The 19,312-nt window shown below is 39.6% G+C and overlaps 1 protein-coding gene across 1 annotated transcript in view; it reads left to right on the top strand.

The window, feature by feature from the left end:
- The window catches only part of lhfpl4a (LHFPL tetraspan subfamily member 4a), a 64,416-nt gene that overhangs the window by 44,270 nt on the left and 834 nt on the right, over positions 1–19,312 (top strand). Inside the window, exons 3-4 of the mRNA XM_041783707.1 lie at positions 6,349–6,365; positions 14,499–14,531. Of these exons, the coding sequence (XP_041639641.1) occupies positions 6,349–6,365; positions 14,499–14,531 (50 nt within the window). The remainder of the gene's footprint in view (positions 1–6,348; positions 6,366–14,498; positions 14,532–19,312) is intronic.

Below are 19,312 nucleotides of genomic sequence, written 5' to 3'. Positions count from 1 at the left end.
TGCATCTGTTTGTCCTGCTTAGGACGGATGTTGAAGACACTGAATGTCTCTTTGTTTAGTTTTCATTACAATGTCAAAAAACTAATTCGTGATATATCTTTAATGAAAAACTTGCCATCATCATAACTGTCATTAGAATTTAGACAGGGAAATAAAAAGAAAAAGTTATTTTTGTGCTCAATAAAGAAAGTACAGGGGAATTTTTAGCACATCTACTTTCAGATTTAGAACAGAGTGAATAACCTTATGTAATATGCAAATCAGCACAGCCTTCTATTTTTTCTTGTTTAAGCTCTTTATTTTTGGGCTCTTGTCCTGTCCTGTCCTGTAGAGATAGGACAGTAGATAGACTGCACAGTGGTGCAGTGGTTTGTCTTGTTGCCTCACAACAAGAAGGCCTCTGGTTCAGATCCTTGTTGGACAGGGACTTTCTGTGTAGAGTTTGCATGTTCTCTGTATGCATGCATAGATTCATTCCAAGTACTTCAGCTTTCTCCAACAGATGAAAGACGCGCTCATTTGGTTGATTGGTGACTCTAAATTGCCCGTAGGTGTGACTGTCCATCTATGTTGGAACAGCCTTGTACATACTTGCACAAAAATCCTGAATTTCCTGGATGAACACAATCAGCAGAGTTTGTAATCCTGACTTGACCCTGAAATTTCCCTGCTTGACCCCTTGTTGTTTTTGCTCTCCCTTGCCCATCCAATGACTGACAGCCAAACTGCAGGTGAACTTCCTTCGAGAGAGAAACAAAAGAAACAGAAAGTTACAGAATAGAATTGGCCTACTTGACACAAATTTAAGAGAGTCTGTTGAATGAATTTCAGTCAGGAACACTCTTGTCATACATTTTACCACTTTATTGTAAAATCCGTCTTCAGTTTCACTTGTCAGAGAAGGCTCTGCCCAAAAGATGCTCCCTGGATTAGTCAAGCTGCATGCTTTGGCTTTCCAGGGAGAGCAGAGCTAGAAACCCCCATGTGTATAGCTACATTAATACTGAATACAATAAAATGAGTTAAAAAGCATTAAAATCATAGTCCCATGAATATGAGGGTGCAACAAGCCTGTGCTATATAGGAGGACGCTGGGGTGGAGGAGGTTAAGCTTTGCCATCAGCAGCAGTGTGGTGCAGACAGGGATTAATGAGAAGTATGCTGGGAGGCGATAATTGGGATCAGCTGGCTGTCAGTTGATCATGGCATGGTGTGACTACGGTGTCCTGCATGAACTAACACTGAGCTTCATTAATTCACTTAAGGGTGCTCACAAACAGAAACTTGTGAAAGTAGACTGAAATAGGGATTTTTCCATCTACAGGTTGTGATCTTTGACTATACAAACACCTCTTCAACTATATAGCTGTCCACAGGAATACCTATCTAAGTTTTTCCTTAAATTGTCAAAATACACTATATTTCCAAAAGTATGCACTCACCAATCCAAATAATTGAAATCAGGTGTTCAATCACTTCCATGCAGCCAATATATAGCCATACATCACCAAGTGCAATGTAAAGCAATGTAAAGCGTCGGATGCAGTAGTGTAAAGCACGCCGCCCCTTGACTCTAGAGCAGCGGAGACATGTTCTCTGGAGTGATGAATCATGCTTCTTCATCTGGCAGTCTGATGGACCAGTCTGGGTTTGGCGGTTGCCAGGAGAACGGTACTTGTCTGACTGCATTGTGCCAAGTGTAAAGTTTGGTGGAGGGGGGATTTTGGTGTGGGCTTATCTTTCAGGAGCTGGGCTTGGCCCCTTAGTTCCAGTGAAAGGAACTCTGAATGCTTTAGCATACCCAGAGATTTTGGACAATTCCATGCTCCCAACTTTGTGGGCACAGTTTGGGGATGGCCCCTTCCTGTTCCAACATGACTGTGTACCAGTGCACAAAGCAAGGTCCATAAAGACATGGATGAGAGAGTTTGGTGTGGATGAACTTGACTGGCCTGCACAGAGTCCTGACCTCAACCCGATAGAACACCTTTGGGATGAATTAGATTGGAGACTGAGAGCCAGGCCTTCTCGTCCAACATCAGTGTGTGACCTCACAAATGTGCTTCTGTAAGAATGGTCAAAAATTCCCATAAACACACTCCTAAACCTTGTGGAAAGACTTCCCAGAGGAGTTGAAGCTATTATAGCTGCAAAGGGTGGACCCGCGCCATATTAAACCCTATGGATTAAGAATGGAATGTCACTAAAGTTCATATGCGAGTCAAGGCAGGTGAGCGAATGCTTTTGGCAATATAGTGTATGTTCACTAGACAAGGCAGAGGCATCTCTGAGTTCTCTTTCTGTTTTCAGCATCTCATTTTGTAGAAAGACACCACTAAACAGGGTCATGTTTGAAACTGTGTTACTGACATTCGCTGTCTTTAGCATTAGCCCACTCAATTACCTGACACACCAGATAGACTGTTTCATATATTTCATTGCATGGAGGTATTTCGCATTCATCTGGGAGACCTCCCATACAAAGAGTTTAGGAAGGGGAGGACTTCTCAAAAAAATTCTCTGAAAGTGATTGGGCGAGCCTTCTGTCTGCTACATTCACTATAGGCCAATCAGAGCAACAAGACAAAATAATGTAGTCGGTCATGCAAAGCTGCAGTTGAAACCTGAACAATACATGCTAGCACTGTTGTGGAGTTTCTCAACGAAACTCTCAGAAAGATAGCTTTTCGCTGAGGCTGGTCAGGAGACGTGCAAAAACATCTTCTCTGCCAAGACTGCTTGTAACGTGGCTCTTTACTCTTGTTTTAATAGATAAAAGGGAGGATTTAACTGCTACTTTACTATAGTTATATGCAATAGTCGTTACACTGGCCAGTCCCTCCGGTAATGTAAACCAGTTGTGATAAAACTGCAGCTACATTTTGCTAGATGCAAGCAAGTCATGGAACTGGTGGCAGCCATTGTTACCAGCTTTCAGTACAACTAAATCCCACTTTGTTCTCCTCAAATGATGCTGATTGGTCCAAAACGTGTGCAGTTTCTTACAAATATTGTAGACTGGAGCTTTGCAAGATGGATTTGCCTGATGACAGACTGACAAATCCATCTGCTTTGCAATGTTACCCATGCAAAGCATGTTGCAACGTAGAATGTTGTTTTTCACTTCATAAAACAATTTGCAGGCATCCACTGCTCACATTTAAGTCTTTCTAAACTTTCTTTGCACAAAAAGGTGCACTACACAGATCACCTCAGGATATTTTAAGTTGGAGTGTTAATTTTGCTCTAGCATCCGGTGACTTACATGCACCTTTTGCCATCCATGTGGGGTTGCACAGAACAGACTGGGACGTCAGATGCAAAAGGTCTGTAGATAATGGATGGACAGAGGAGAGTGGATAGTCAGTAACTGGTGACAACAAGAAGGAAATGACATGAGGATCTGAACCCAGGCTGCCTGCTGAGGACAACATCCTCTGTAAGTGGAGCAAACAGACAAAACAACAACTAGGCTACTGAACCAGTGCACCAAATCCAAATTAAAAACCTTCCAGTTCTGCTCCTTTCTCCCCTCATTTAACACCAGATCAGTCTTCTTATTTTAATAAATAAGAGGCAAATAGTTATGTGTGGTTTCAAGACATGTAAAAAAACTTTTGAAGCAGCTGAATAAACTGAATAATTGATGTTTTAAAAATGTGCACACATCTTAAAATGAGGACACGTGTTGGTTAATTGCTTTGCATGCATGATGAATCAGATGATGCAGGGTGTGACCTGAATACATCAGCATGTTGTACTCTTCAATTAATCAGAGAAACGATTTTATGTCGCCACATAAAAGCATGTTATGGGTCTACCAATGGTTGAGACATTTAGTGACTTTCATGAGGCGATCATCTTCTGTCCTAAACTCAGAGTTTCTTCTTCGTTTGTTTGTCTGAAGCTGAAGTGTTACAGTAAATGTTGGTTGTAGCTTTTTGTGTTGTTGTAAAGAGCATCATCAGATGAGTTTAGCTGCCTTAAGAAAGACAAAAATAAACTCCCCCAGTTCCTCTGAGTGTGTGGAGGAAGTTGCCATGGTTACGAGTCAGATAGAGGCTCTAGTTTCCTCTCTCTGTCTGTTTGTGTCTGACTCTGTTGTTCTGACTCTCCTCTGTGTTTCTCTCTCATTGTCCCTTTATTTCCTCTCTAAATCTTTATTCCTTTTCTGTCTTTTAATAAAGTATCGAATCCATCCATTGATCTGTTAATGTGAAAAGGGTTCTTGCACAAAAACTTGCAAAGAAGCATGCCTCATTCTTGCATGTGACGTTAAGACTAAACTAGTTGTTTTATAACTCAACTGTTTCCAGTAAAGCTCAAATTTCTACCAGTGTAGCCTCAGAGTCTTCAGACTTTGATGAGGACATAAATTAGTTTAGGATTTCAAAGGGGTTAAACAGAGGAGCTAAAATGCACATGAATTCACTGGAACCACTAAAGCGCAGCTGATTCAATGTGAGGCGGCAGAAATGAAGAGATGCGTCTACTTAAATGTTTTAGCTTGATTATTAAAATGTGTTTCAAGATTATTATCATACCTCAAATTAAGTATGGTTTGTTTTCATACTTCATTTGTGTTTCCCGGTATTTTTTAGGATTTCTGTCTGGACAGTTTTTAAGTCCACACCCATCAGTGTCTCTATGTAGTTAAATCATGCAAGCTATAAATCAATGCAGAGCACTAATGATACACATACAGTGCCTATAAAAAGTATCCACCCCTTTGATGTTTTACTCTTTTATCGATTTTCTGAATCTAATTTTAATGTGTGATTTAAGATAAGTCACTGCATAAAAATTCTCCTAGTGCAAGTCTGTTTTTAGTAGATGTACCTTTGGCTGCAATCACAGAACAGAGGCCCCGTCTACTCAGAAACAAATTCAGGAGTATACCCAAAAGTTTTTTGTCGTATCAGCGTTTCATCCACAGAAAAGCATTCTGGACGACTGTAAATGATACTTTCTGAAAACGGGTCCCAGATTGCACAAATCCGTAAACTACTAACATTTCGTCTCTGTGTGGACAGTCAACCGTATCGTTCTTGAAACGATTACATCACACATAGTGTAGCTCTCTTAAGACGCCTGCGTGGGTCCGGTCAAAACAACAATGGCGGACTACAGGGTTGGGTTCGTGCTGCAGAAGCTACTGAGCTTATTATGACTTTTACAGCAAAATCTGATGCTCCTTTACCACCACCACGAAATACATACACCAGATGTTCTTAAATCCAACGCGGAGAACAACCAGAAGGGCAACTACAAGGAAGTTTGTATCAGTTTTTTTGTGATCTTCTTCTCTCTTTTGGTGCATTTCTGTGGCAGCAATAATGTGGCTTGGCATATGCACTACAGCGTTTTCAGTCATTTTCAGAGGTTCTGTGCTTATGTAGATATATCCTGAAACAACCCTGTCTTTACAGAAAACGTTTTCAAAATGAAATGGCAAGATATTGTTTTCATCCTCGTGTGGACGGGGCCTGAGTCTGTGTGGATAGGTCTCAACTAGGCTTGTGGATCTGGACCCTGCTGTTTTGCTCCACTCTTCTTTGCAAAACTGCTCAAGCTCTGTCAGGTTAACCCGGGATCAGGCCTGAACAGCTCTCTATTGGATCAAGGACTGGGCTTTGACTCAGCCGCTCCAGAACATTCACCTTGTTGTCTTGAAACCATTTCTATTCCTGTATGAATCAGGTCATTGTCTTGCTGGAAAAATAAATCTGGGAAGCATTTTGGGAACATGCTGCAGCACGAGGCTGGAAGGCGTCACCACGTTTTTGGTCTTTGCCCCCTCAGGATGTAAAATTCATCCATGAAATAGAAACATTGATTTACAGTCTCAGAACTTTACCTCATGGAGTTTGTTTTTTATTGAAACAGCACAACGCTCGCTGCCTGGCGGTGATGCTTTTAGTGGAGATGTACCAGTGCAGTATCTCTTCCTCACTGTCCTCTTTACTAAAACTGGGATTAAATCTAAAAAGGCTTTAAGGGTGACACTCCATAGGACGCAGAACAACACAGCTGTATGACATCATTACCCAGAGTGCATTGCACAAATGTGGAAGTTTAAATGTGAATCTATTTTCTACATTCTCGCTAAAATGTATAAATCTGATGTTATTTTTTTGTGGGGCATGCACATAAGAGACATTCATGTTAAAATTACAAAATCCATATGATTTTTACCAGAAAGACTCCTCCAGTGACAGTATTGCTCATTGATTATTGATTGTTGTTTATTATTATTTTTTTTTGTGTTGTTTTTTAATGGCTGAAATAGTTTTGTTTTTAGGTGAGCACAGACAGAGACTGATCTTTCTCTTTTTGTCTTTTCCACAGATTTCGCGGTGTCACGGGTAAGTTCATGTTTATCAAATTATTGTTGAGTTCTGATTTTGTTGTGTTATTGTTGGGAATTGTCTGAATTGTGTGAGAATGGATGGCTTTAGAGAAATACAAAGTTCACTGAATATCCTCCAATGACTGCCTGATCTGATGACATCTAGGCTATAGAAATAAAAATAGTAGAACAAAACTCACCTCACAAATATGAATGCTCAGATATTTAATGTGATTAAACTTCTGCTCAGGCTAAATTTAGATTTGTTTATTCTGGGAGTTTGATATGTTTGATACGTTATTTAAATGTTGGCTTAGTGTGAATAGATGCTAACATGCTACTCTTCTCTGACAGCTGCAACTGAGAAAAAATCAGAAAGAGAACTAACGACAGGTCTTTTAGTCCTGCTGCAATATGCACTGAAACAAAGTTTTTATGAACTTGTATGACCTCTGGATTATGTACTAATGTTCATTATGCTGTCCCAGCTTTTGTCTTCAGGTCAGTTTCTGTCACTATGTGATAGACAGTAAAGTTTCTTACATTTCTTGAAAATCATCAGAGAAATCATAAAAAGTATTGCATCATTTTGATCTGGCCAGGAAATGATTTACCTCTATGGAAGCCCTTAGCAGACATGTTTCTCTATGCCCATTTAACTGTGAGAAGAGGTTTTCTAAAAATCTCCAGGTTTTATCACACTCAGCAGAGATAACTTGTTTGAAATTTCGTCTCAGTCTTTGTTTAAAGTGTTTATTATTTAAAGTCACGTTAGTCTTTATTGCACCTTAAAGTTTTAGTCAAGATTTAATCAATAAAAACTCCAGAAACGTTTAAGTCAGGACATTTATTCACTTTGAACTAATTTAAGTAATTTGACTGCAAATTAACATAATTATGAAATAGTCATATCCAATGTTCCCTCTAATTATCAAAACTCCTGAGCAGACATTCGACTTCCCTGAGCCCCGACTTCATCAACTGTGGGCGACATCTGACGCGTATGCTACGTCCACATGGCAGCACCATGGCATCACCTCTACAACCCCAAATATCATTACAAGTGGCTATAATTATAATGATTAATAATCACTGTTCAAGTCATGAATTTCACCTTTCATTCACTCACAAGCCACTCTTAGTTTTAGCTAGCCACAATTTTGATGTCAGGAAATCCTGTTTAATATAATCAAGGTTTACATGTCAGGGATTTACAATCCTTTGAAATAAAAGTAAACTGTAATTCTAACTTACAAGTATTTGTGCTTAGGTGAAAGCAGACATTAACAAAGTTTGTAGTTTCATACAAAAAGGCAAGAAGCTTAATGATGGATGAAACAAAACACATGCTCTGTTCTCATGCTTCATCAACCTAATCACAGTCAGCTCTCCTAAAGGACTTCTACCTGCACAAGATAAACAGCACATTACAGAGAAGTCACACTGTTAGAAACATCAGGGCTTAAATCCTTTTATCCAGCTCTTTCCTGGTCTCATTGTAGATCATTAGAGCCAGATAAATTCTTAAAAGCACCATATTTACATAAAATAGATATCCATTTAATGTTAAAAATGATTAATAATTGTTTATTTAAATAATAGATTATTTAAATGTGTTGAATTAAGTTAATGTGTGGGAGAGATGTAATCAGCTGATTTACTCTCATTACTGTAATAAATAAACCATAAAAACAGAGAAATTTACAGCTTTACTCTCTTCAGCTCAAGTCTTTTTAACTCCTGTAGAAGTTTTCTATTCCTGGCTCCTGTCCGCCTGTTTCTCACCGCCTTGCTGATCAGTTATTAGGATGTTGAACATTTTAGGATGTTTTTGATCGGTCAATCATCAATATACAGTCAATCTATAATATTTCCTGCAACGTGGCACGTATCAAAGGTTTTGAAGAAGAGCTCATATTCTGATGTTACAGATGATACATAAGGGTGTATCGTCATGATAAGATTTAGAAGTGGAATTTAAATAAAATGATAATTTAACAGTCTGTAGCTCGCGCACATTGACAGCACTGACGCACATATGCGCCATGGTCAGAGAGGAGCAGGTGAAAAGTTCAGTTCTGTGTTGAATCCTTTTCTGCTCTGCAGAAAGAAGCCTCAGGTCCACATCACCGACACATTAGCTTGTGTTTGTCTGTCCGTGAGTGGCGTTAGTGTTTGCGCCGCTGTATTAACGGCATGAAGCCAGAAGTGTCTGCGCAAAGACGCACGACATACGCATGAATAGACTCGGCTGCATGACAGTCATTGAAACAAGCCTCCATTTCACACACACTGGCGCTAAGAGCCAAGCACAGATCGAGGGAGGTGGAGTTTGTGACGCTGATAAATTTAACTCACCAAAGAGGGTCACTGAGAGACCCTCTGTGGCTGAAATCCTCCGGCTGTCGTCAATATCAGGCTCTGCCATCAGTGTGTCGGCTGTTGCATGATGTGATAGCCACACTGTTCATCTCTCACATATGAGGCCCCCATGGAGGTAGAGACCTGGGCTACAGTACCAGCAAGCCTGCGCGTTAATGCGCCTTTGATCACATATTAGAAAAAAAAACAGTGAAAACTCGTCGGGGATATTTTAGTGGGCAACTCTTTTTTCTTCTGCGCAGAGAGGTGGAGAGCAGTGCGCAATTGCGCAATAAACTCCTTAGAGGGAACAGTGGTCATATCAATGCACTATCAATACCTTGATTTATTAAAATGAATGCATAAAAAAATGCTGGCATACCTTGAATAAAGGACTTTCATAGCAGGGATGGGATCATTAACTTTATTAATCTTGGCACACATTATTGATCCTTACTAATTATCAATCTAAGTCTCATTATTTGGCACTGACTTTAAGTCTCATCCAGTCTTTTTGATGAAAACTAAACTTAATTTTCATATGAGTGAGGAAAAATAGGGATTAAGAATTCTTAAACTAATGTTGTTCCCAAGAGTCGCAGAAGCACAAAATAAATCCAGAAATAAGTTTAACTTATTCATTACTGTAAGCAGTGGCAGCATGCCCAATCCCAATCCTCCCCTTAACCCTCAATCTTACCCTCAAGCTCAACCCTCAGTCTGAACTCGCCCCTCAAAACCAAGTGTAAGGGCCATCTCATTAGAAATGGGACACCCCTTAATAGCAGTTACGGTTTCAGACTGTAGAGGGCAGTAATGTGCCAAAATTGTGTAGTCTGCCGATTCAACCAATTAATGTGTAAACACCACAACCACAGACATATTCAGCTGAAAGTCACCGTATAACACGGCCATTAGCTAACAGAAAACACCAGTTTTAACTCACAGGCTTGTCCACAACGGTACGGTCACCGGCTTATGATCGTAAAAATAAAAGTAAATGTTACGTTACAGAAAGGACAATAATCTATAAAATAACATTAAACTAAGATATTGAAGTGGTTTTCGTAATTTTTAGATTTTTAGAACCCTAACAAAGAAGTTTACATTTGGAGCTCGATTTCTTCCTCACATTTGCTGCCATCTTTCTTGGAGTGATAACCTTCAATACCAAGGGAGCTCCAGGAACATCTCAAAATTGAGGGAGAAAAAGCCCTCAAACTCGCCCCTCAGCTCAACTTTCGGGAGAATTGGGACAGTCCTCACACTTCCTGGGAACGCCCATTTTGAGACTGGGGGTTAAGATTGAGGGTTAAGGGGAGAATTGGGATTCAGCCTTAGTCTAAGCCAGTGGTTCCCAAAGTGGACTGTGGGCCCCCCAAGAGGGGCACTGGCAAGGCAGGGAGGCTAAGCAACACCTGCTGATGACCTCAGTACTGCAGAAGAGGAGCAGTTCATTGATGTCAACTCGGGTTCAACCATGCTGTTGTAGTCCAAGTCCAGGACATGGTCTGTATTTTGGATTGCAATGAAAAAGGAGTATCCTAGGTAGGAGAGCCCATCAGAATCAGCCTTTACTGGCCAGGTATTTGTGCACATGAGGGGAATTTGGCTCTGGTTAAACATTGCTCTCTTAGTACACAAGAACATACACCATGAAGATACGCTATGAACATTTTAACTTATATGCACAAACAAGAGAAAGAAAGGTGCAAAGGGTGCTTAGTGATAGAGACTATGACTATATACATTTATACATTTATGCAGTTTTTGCAGCTGAGTGATAACCATGAGGTAGAGGAAGAGAAACATGAGCACTGTTATGTTTCTCCTGTTGATGTATGAGTGTTTAAGACAATAACAGAAAATCGTGACTGTCTCTACATAATGCCTTGTGCCTCATATCAATGAATATGTGAAATTATACTTCATTATTGGATTTAACAACAAAGAGATTCTCTCTTTGCCACATAAACACACAGAAAGTAGTAAATTATGAGGTTACTTTTTAATCTCATAATTTGGATTTTTCTCCTCAACATCATGACTTTTTACTCTGGGCCTTGTTTTTAATAGAATTTCCTAACTCTCACATATTTATTTTTGTAGTGGTGTGAATGGGCTTCTATAGAGGCCCACCAGACAAGGTTTGGGAACCACTGGTCTAAGCTGTCATGACTTGTTTACTTGTTTTGATATCTAAATCATCAGAAAGTTTATCTATAATCAGAAGAAAACAAGCTTTGACTTCATAGGTCTGTGGAGATCTGGAGAAAACATCTGGAAATTCCATCATATCATGGGAAAAAGTTGAAGATATAATCTAAGGATGCGTGTTCATCTGTAAGACTTCTGTGATCTAAGGTTTTACTCATATAGACTTTATCTGACATGCCAGAGAATTAAATGGTCTCAGTGTCTTCTAATTGGCTGACTTGGATGTTGTTTAAGTACCAAATCACCACCAATGCTGATTTCTCGTGTCTCACAGTCCATCACATGTAAGTAATTCTGCATGTATCTGCCAGTTGTTATTTCAAACATCACGGTGATCCATTCCTGTTCAGTGAGTTCAGCTTCCCTCAGCCAACCTACCTGGTGTCAGGTCAGATATTCTGCTCTGGTCCTCCTGAAAACATGATGTTTGGTCACATTAGAGAGCGTGGTGAAGTGATAAAATCCATACAGGGGACGTGGCTGAGGGCTAAAGAGCTGCTGCACCGAGGTCGAGGTGTAGAAGAAGAGGAATCAGTGAGAAAAACAAAAGGTGGTTGCATGTTGTAGAAAACACCCTCAGGTGTAATGTTTTCCCAAAGGAGCGAGGTCTACTGCGAGCTGAGAGGAGACGTCAAGTTGAGGAAGGACTTTTGGTGAGGAGTGTTTCTGCAGCGAACACCAGGCCCTGCAGCTTCTCTGTGCATGCGTCAGCATCAAAGAAACACAGGATGGGAAAATCAGCTTAATTACAAGCCACAAACAGTAATGTGCTGTTCGTGGCTGGACGCCAGCGTGCATGATGAAGAAATTATTTAAAGTGCCAGTATGAGAAAAATCCTCTGTAGCTACCAGTGAGTTAGTACCCGAAGAAAGAAGGAAGTCTTAGGCCGGAGATTTACCTCAGCATCGGTTTGACGTGTGGGCAGTGCATGTCCTCAAAAGTTAGAGCGATGCGGATGCAAGATGTAGAATAAACATTACTGGTAGAGGAGGAGGAGGTGTGACAGTCAACACAGCAGCAGAGACGACAACGGCTGAAAGTTTTAAAGACAAACTGATAAACTGAGTCCACAATTTAGTCTATGATGTCTTGTCACTGCATGGAGATAAACATGTCTGTCAAACCACCAGGGACGGATAATTCTATGTTAGAAAAGGATGTTAAATGATTTAAATAAGATTGGTATTACAGTGAAAAAAGCAGTGACTTTTTGACCTTGCAAAGGAGATAGATACGCCTTTTTCCTTGTTTCTCACTGACGAATCCATCTTGCAAAGCTCCCATCCGAACCATTTTGGCCCAGTTAGAAAGTGACAGGACCAATCAGCTTTGAGGGGCAGTACTTTCAGGCGCAGCAGAGTCGTGACGTAAACAAGCAGCAGCAAGAGCTGGTGCAGTTATAAAGGAAGAGATTAGTATGGATGCTGCTAAGCGCCAATTTTCTTAGAACTTGATGACATTTCCCCTTTAAAAGAAGAAGAACAGCAGTGAGTTGTTTTCTTTTCAAAAACAACAAAAGTAGAGTAGTTACATGTCTACAGTCACCATGTTTCGCGTTATTCCTCAGTAGCTGCGTACGGGCAGCTCGATAGCAACTACGTCACATGCTTTTTTGCTCTGATTGGCCCGTAGAGATGTGACAGACAGAACGTTCACCCAATCATACTCCGAGGATTTTTCAAAGCCTCTGCCTTTTCTCAAACGTTTCCTGTTGAAGCTGGATGTGTGAAACAAATCCATCTGGCGTGTCAGGTTAGTGACTTTGTATAAGTTCAACATTTTCAAATCTGATGAAGATAATGAGACATAAGTGCAACAAGCTAAACCAAGGGCTGTTCATGAGGACTTTGTCTTTTGTAACAACCACAGTTACGAACACAGTCAGCTCAAAGTCACCAGTCAACCCTGACTTTCATTAAATCCATACACCACACTGACGGCGTGTTTAGACCACCAGTCTGATTTGATGTAACAATTGATAGTTGGTGTTAGTATCATTGTAGTTCTGATCTCAGGATTATCGTTATAGTAACCTGCTCAAGCACTTAATTACGCAGAGTGTTAATCCGTGAACAGCGCTATACAGCCTAGCTTCTCAAAGCGTCTCTGCCTCTCTGTAATAATGGTTTCTTGCAATGTCAAGCTATTCAGAATGTCTTTGTAGCTCATTCCCAGCCTAAAATAAAATTCAATCATTCTATCCCTGTCCATCATGTAGCTTTAGCCCCTCTACTGCCTCTACCTTAGCCCTTAGAGAAGGTGCTCTCGATTTGCTTACCCAGCTGTCCAGGAATGATATTAATATTATTAGTAGTATTTTGTGTGCACATTATACCTACTTCGTGGCCACAAATAAGTATTTCATGCACACGTTATACTTATTTTGTGGCCACAATTTAGTATTTCGTGGCCACGAATTAGTATTTTGTGTGCATGTTATACTTATTTCGTGGCCACAAATTGGTATTTTTTGCCATGAATTAGTATTTTGTGGCCACAAATGAGTATTTCATGTGCACGTTATAGCTATATGGTGGCCACAATTTAATTTTTTTTTTTTTTTTTTTTTAACCATGACACGTCTGGGGCTCCATGAAAACGAGTCACACTGAAAGCCTTTAATTGCAGAGAAGATGTTTTTGCTCCTCTCCTGACCAACCTCAGCATGAATTATATCCACCAACAAGCTCCATTGTTCATAAACACAGCCTGTCTGTCAAGCTCAGCAGAGCTGTGCATGTGTACTACCTCATTTTTCTTGTCGCTCTGATTGGCTCATCTTGATTCTGACAGAATGTTCATCCAATCACCTTCAGAATTTTTCTTTTTTTTTTTAAGTCCTGCCTTTCCCAATCACTTGGTATGGGAGGTTTGGCATGAAAGTGAAATAAATCTATGGAATGGATTAAAAAACAGTCTGTCTGAAGTGTATGGCAAACCATGTATCTTTGTCAATAGATTAAGGACTATATAACTTCTAAACAAGGGGTTCCTAAACTTTTCAGTCCATGATGCAAAAATAACAGCACCAGATACAAGGGACCGCCACTGAAGATGGTAAATGCATACAGCATATCTCACAGCCATGCATGATCCCTAAAAGGCCTTTTTCAACACTAGAGTAAGAGTAACAGAAACAGACAATGCAATGGCCCTAAAAAAACAGAGTATTATCTTTTCCAGTTATTTGAAGTGAGTCAGCTTTCTTTCAACTTGAGGCTTGTGAGTTCAATTCTCTGCTCCTGCAGTGACGTGTTGTGTCCTCTCACAAAAGTAAACCCCAAATTGCTCTCACTTCTGCATCAGTGGCATGCGAAGGCGTATGGATTTATGTGGCTGTGATGAGTTAATACTGCTGTGCTCTCTGGATCTGATGGAGGTGGTCTGTGTTAAACCCAGCCTGTTCCAGTGGAGGTGTTTAACCAGCAGCCTCCATGTGTATTTGAAGTGGTGTGAATGAGAAAATCTGTGTTTGTCTTTATTTAGCATAAATCTTTGCAAACTTACTATTTGAATAAGTTTATTTAAACAGGTCATGGTGATTGTTTTGAAAATGTTTCTTCCTTACAGCTTCATCTTGGCCCCTCTCTCCGAATGGATGGAGTAAGACCACTCTTTTATATTTGAATATTAGCCCATATGTCTCATATGACCCTAAAGAACCCCACTTCTGATTTGTGGGTGCTGCTGTTGTGGGTGGCCGCCATAACTGCGGTGGCAACTGTTGCCTGCTTCCTGTGACAGCAGTAGAGATAGTTAGATTAAAACCATTAGACAGCTGCTGATAGAAAATACCAAGAGTCTTAAGGGTTGTCATATTTTACATGTCAGACATTGTTTGTCTACTATGATTAAAGTCAGTTTAGGATATATAGGGGCAAAAATCAGACTCTCTACTACATATTTCAGATGAAGACCTGGTTAAGATAACATTATTCTACTTACTTATTGGCTAGTTAATTTAATAGCTGCATTGAATTATGACAGAATAGCAGAGCTGGCAAATAATCTTTTGTCAGTGTTTATTAACCCCGTCCTCTTTTTTGCTGATGTACTGAATCTGTACTAATTTCATGCAGCTCTTTCTTCATTATACTCACCAGGAGACCGTTACCAGTGTCTACTATCATACAGAAGACCTCTACCTCAACTTAAAGCTTGTGTACTGTGCACTTTCAGTTATTTTTTTCAAAAGTGAAAGTTTATGACTGTCAGAGCTCCTCAGATTCTTCCTGAGGTCCTCCACATCATTGTCAAAAAAAAAAAGTGAAGGAGAAAGTCATGTTAAAAAACAAAACATTCACCTCTTCAGACAAATGCACAGATGTAATGATGAGATGCCACCGCAGTAATGGCTACTTGTCAGCTCCCAGTTTTTTCCCTGGATTTGTCTTAAGTTTACATGTTGGTCCAGGTCTGCAGCATGACCCTCTTGCATGCAGTCAATTCAGAGAACTGCACTGTGACACCCTTTAACCTCTCCTTATGTTGTCTTTGTCTTAAGTTTGCCCTTTGCAATATTTGCTAATTGGGATTAAGTGAGCAGCTGAGGGCATGATTAAATATTTGACTATCTTTATATTATTATTTGGGATTTGAAGTTGATGTATGACCAGCTGAAATTATATTCCTCTTGTCAATAATCAGATGCAAAAACTGCCTCAGTGTCGTGTCTGTCCAATGAAATTTAAGCTCTAACCAGCTTGTCATGAAATTAGCAATACATTAACACTATTAACCTTGGTTAAAGAAAAATCCCCACCATGATCTCGGTGACCTTAATGATTTTTTAAAAATATTTTTTATCTTATATTAATCGTATCTAATTTTGTTCAAACACAATGTGAGTGGGAGCAATGGTAGCGTCTGGTGTTTGTGGATAGATTCATCCATGTACAGTAAATACAAATACACAACATCATTATGCTCAAATACAAACTGTCTGTTGTTCCCTTTAATACATGCTTTTAAAAATTGTATTTCCACATTTCTGCTGCTTTTTAAAGCAATACAAGTACCTCTTGCAAATTTAAATACTGTTTGCAACGATGCAGTAATTTTGGTCATAATACAAATAATGGTTAACCTCTAACTTAGTAAAGATTACACTTATAGCAGGTTTGCCATTAAAATTAATTGTTTTCCAGCTGTTAGATGTAGTTTTTCTGCTCTTCAAAGAAGGACGACCATGGTATTTATGAAGCCTGTGATGGATAAGAGCTTCTTCTTCATGCAAAATACATATGAGGTTTAGAATTCAATTAAGCTGGATGAGGGGAATCTGGGGATATTAAGACAATGTAGAGGCTTAGCAAGAGAAAACTTTAGCTTCAGTAGTCCCATCAGCTCCACTGGAATCAAATATACACTACACAGACAAAAGTATTTGGCCACTTGACCACTGAACCAACAAGGACTGTAATGATATATTTAAATATATGAACTTTGATATTGATTTGGCCCCCTTTTGCAGCTTTAACAACTTCTGCTCTACTTGGATGGCTTTCCCAAAGATTTTGGACTGTTTCTGCTGGAGTTTGTGCTCTTTCATTCTGTCCAGCTTTTATGAGGTCAAGCACTGATGTTGGATGAGAAGGCCTAATTCGCAATCTCAGTTCCAGTTCATCCCAAAGGTGCTTGATGCAGTTGAGGTCAGGACTCTGTGCAGTCCAGTCAAGTTCCAATCCAAACTCATCAAACCATGTCTTTATAGTCCTTGCTTTGTGCACTTGGTCACAGTAGAAGATGGGCCTTCCCAAACTGTTGCCACAAAGTTGGAAGCATAGCATTGTCCAAAATGTATGGTATGCTGAAGCATTAATATTGGCCTTCACTGGAGATAAGGGGCCAAGCCCAAACCCTCGCTAGTAGAAGTTCAGAACTCAGAGTGTTGGTGACTTTTATGCAGCATGCGCCGTTGCAGTAGTTAACCCCGTTCTGTGATTTTTTTGTGGTCTTCCATCTCATGACTGAGTTGCTGTTGCTCCTAAATGCTTCCACTCTCAACTAATATCAATTAGACTTGACTGTGGAATATCCAGCAGGGATAAAATTTCACCAACCGTCTTATTTGAAGGTGGCATTCATCCCACTTGAAGTCACTGAGCTCTTCAGAATGACCCATTTAGTATCGCACATGTTTGTAAGTGGAGACTGCATGGCTAGGAGAGGATTTTATACACCTGTGGCTACAGGTCTGATTAAAACACATGAATTCAGTAATTAACAGGTGTGGCCAAATACTTTTGTCTGTATAGTGTCCATGTTTTTTCTTCATTTGATCTGCAAACATTTAACATGAGTGTAAAAACACCAAAATGTCCAAATCTGACAATCGTATATTTGTACTATAATAAATATACACTAAATTAAAGAACAATCTCTGAATATTGGTTCTCCATTTGAACAAACAGAGCACAACTAAAGCTGGCTGTGGCTGCTCTGCTCACACAGATTTTATAAAGGAGAGAAAATGTGATGGAAAAATGTGTTACAGTGTGACCTTTCAAGCTTATTGCATTAGTAAGTTTATTTATGTTTGTTTTGGTCTTTTTCATTTTTCACATCTCGCTGGCTCGCACTGACTCATATGTCAGAGCCCTCCTGCCGTCTCTCTCACTTCAATCTGCAGCCAGACGGAGGCGAGCAGCAGGAGGGGGAGAGAGTGTGGAGACGGCTCTACAGAATCACAGACTACAAATCATTACGTTCATTTTACAGGAAAACATGGGGAAGAAAAAAATAAACTCCAATCATTTAATCAACGGGCTTCTGACTGCTGTGCAGGTGTGACCACTAGCATGTTTGCCCCCACAGAGGGGGTAGGGATGTGTTGGTTCCCAAATTTTCCAGTCTGAAGTCTACCATAGTTTCTATTTGGAAAAGTTTTCCCTCCTAGCATGGGCTGTTAGGATTGACTTTGGTTCCTCTGTTTTAAATCATCAAGGAATTCTAAATAGGCTGAAAAAGCAGGGCACTCTGATGACAAACTAGTAATTAAATCCACTGTAGACCTGTAAATCCATGTTGCTCATTTGTAACTTTATTAACTCGCCTGAGAATGTGGCTATCTCACAGAATCAGGTCCAACCACAGATGTGGCTGGGCCCCTGGAAAACCCAGAGACTGGGCCCTCCCAGTGTGTGCTGGATCAGTTACCTCATTCTTGAGCTGAAGTGTGTCAAGCCATTATTGGGTTTTATTTTTTAAATAGTTTATTTATGGTACTTTCTAACCCATTTAACTACTTTTCCTCCCCTTTTATGTTGCTTTAACCCATTTTTGCCACTTCTATTAGCTACTTTTGACTCTTCCTTTACTGCTTTTTGCCTTAGATTCCCTTTACACAACAGTTATTCACTATTTGCCACATCATTTTGCAACTTCAACGCCATTTGGACACTTTTTGGGAACATTTTTGCCAAATTCAACCCATTTTTGTACCACTTTTTGCTAACTGTGGCCCATATTTGTCTCCTTTGCCACTTTTAACCCATTTTTCTTGATTGTTTTTACCCTATTTTGTTACATTAGACATCTTTGCCAATTGTAGTCCATTTTAGCCGTTTAAAACCCTTGGCTTTTTTACACTTTTTTGTCACTGGGGTTAACCCCTTTTTGCTCTTGTTCCCTTCTTTTTTGGCATTTTATACCCCAGTTTTGCTGCTTTGCGCCCATTTATGTTTTTTTTGTTTTTGCCCCTTTTAAACAATTACTGTCATCGATTGAATTATTTTTTTTTTTGCCACATTTAACAAATCATTACCCCTTTTTGCCAATTGTGGCCTATTTGTGTCACTGTAACATTTTTTCCATTTTGCAGCTTTTCACAAATTTTTCCACTTCTATTTGTTAATTTTGACTCTTTCTCTACTGCTTTTTGCCTTATTTTCCCCTTTATGCAACAGTTAATCACTATTTGTCACTTATTTTTGCAACTTTAACAACATTTTGCCACTATTTGGGTTTTTGCCAAATTCAACCCATTTTTGTACCACTTGTTTTGCTAATTGTGGCCCATATTTGCCCCTCTCTTTGCCACTTTCAACCCATTTTCCTTGATTTTGTAGCTTTTTATCCTATTGTGGCACATTAGACCTTTTTTCATATAGTGGCTCATTACAGCCATTTAAAACATTGCTGCTTTTTGCACTTGTTTTCCATTTTTTGCCCCTTTAAACCCATTCTGGTGCTTTTCACCTATTTGTGCCAGTAACTTTTTGCCATTTTTAACTAGGTTTTGAACTTTTTTATCATATTACTTTTAACCCATTATTTTTTCACTTTTTGCTTGTTTCCTACTTTTTTGGCACTTTAAACCCAGTTTTGCTGCTTTGCGCCCATTTTTGCCTGTTCTTTTTGCCCCTTTTAAACAATTTTGTCAC

Source organism: Cheilinus undulatus, linkage group 3 (assembly GCF_018320785.1).
Source record: "Cheilinus undulatus linkage group 3, ASM1832078v1, whole genome shotgun sequence".
NCBI lineage: Eukaryota > Metazoa > Chordata > Actinopteri > Labriformes > Labridae > Cheilinus > Cheilinus undulatus.
Note: the sequence above shows the minus strand (reverse complement) of the source record. Positions and strands in the feature narration are given on the sequence as shown.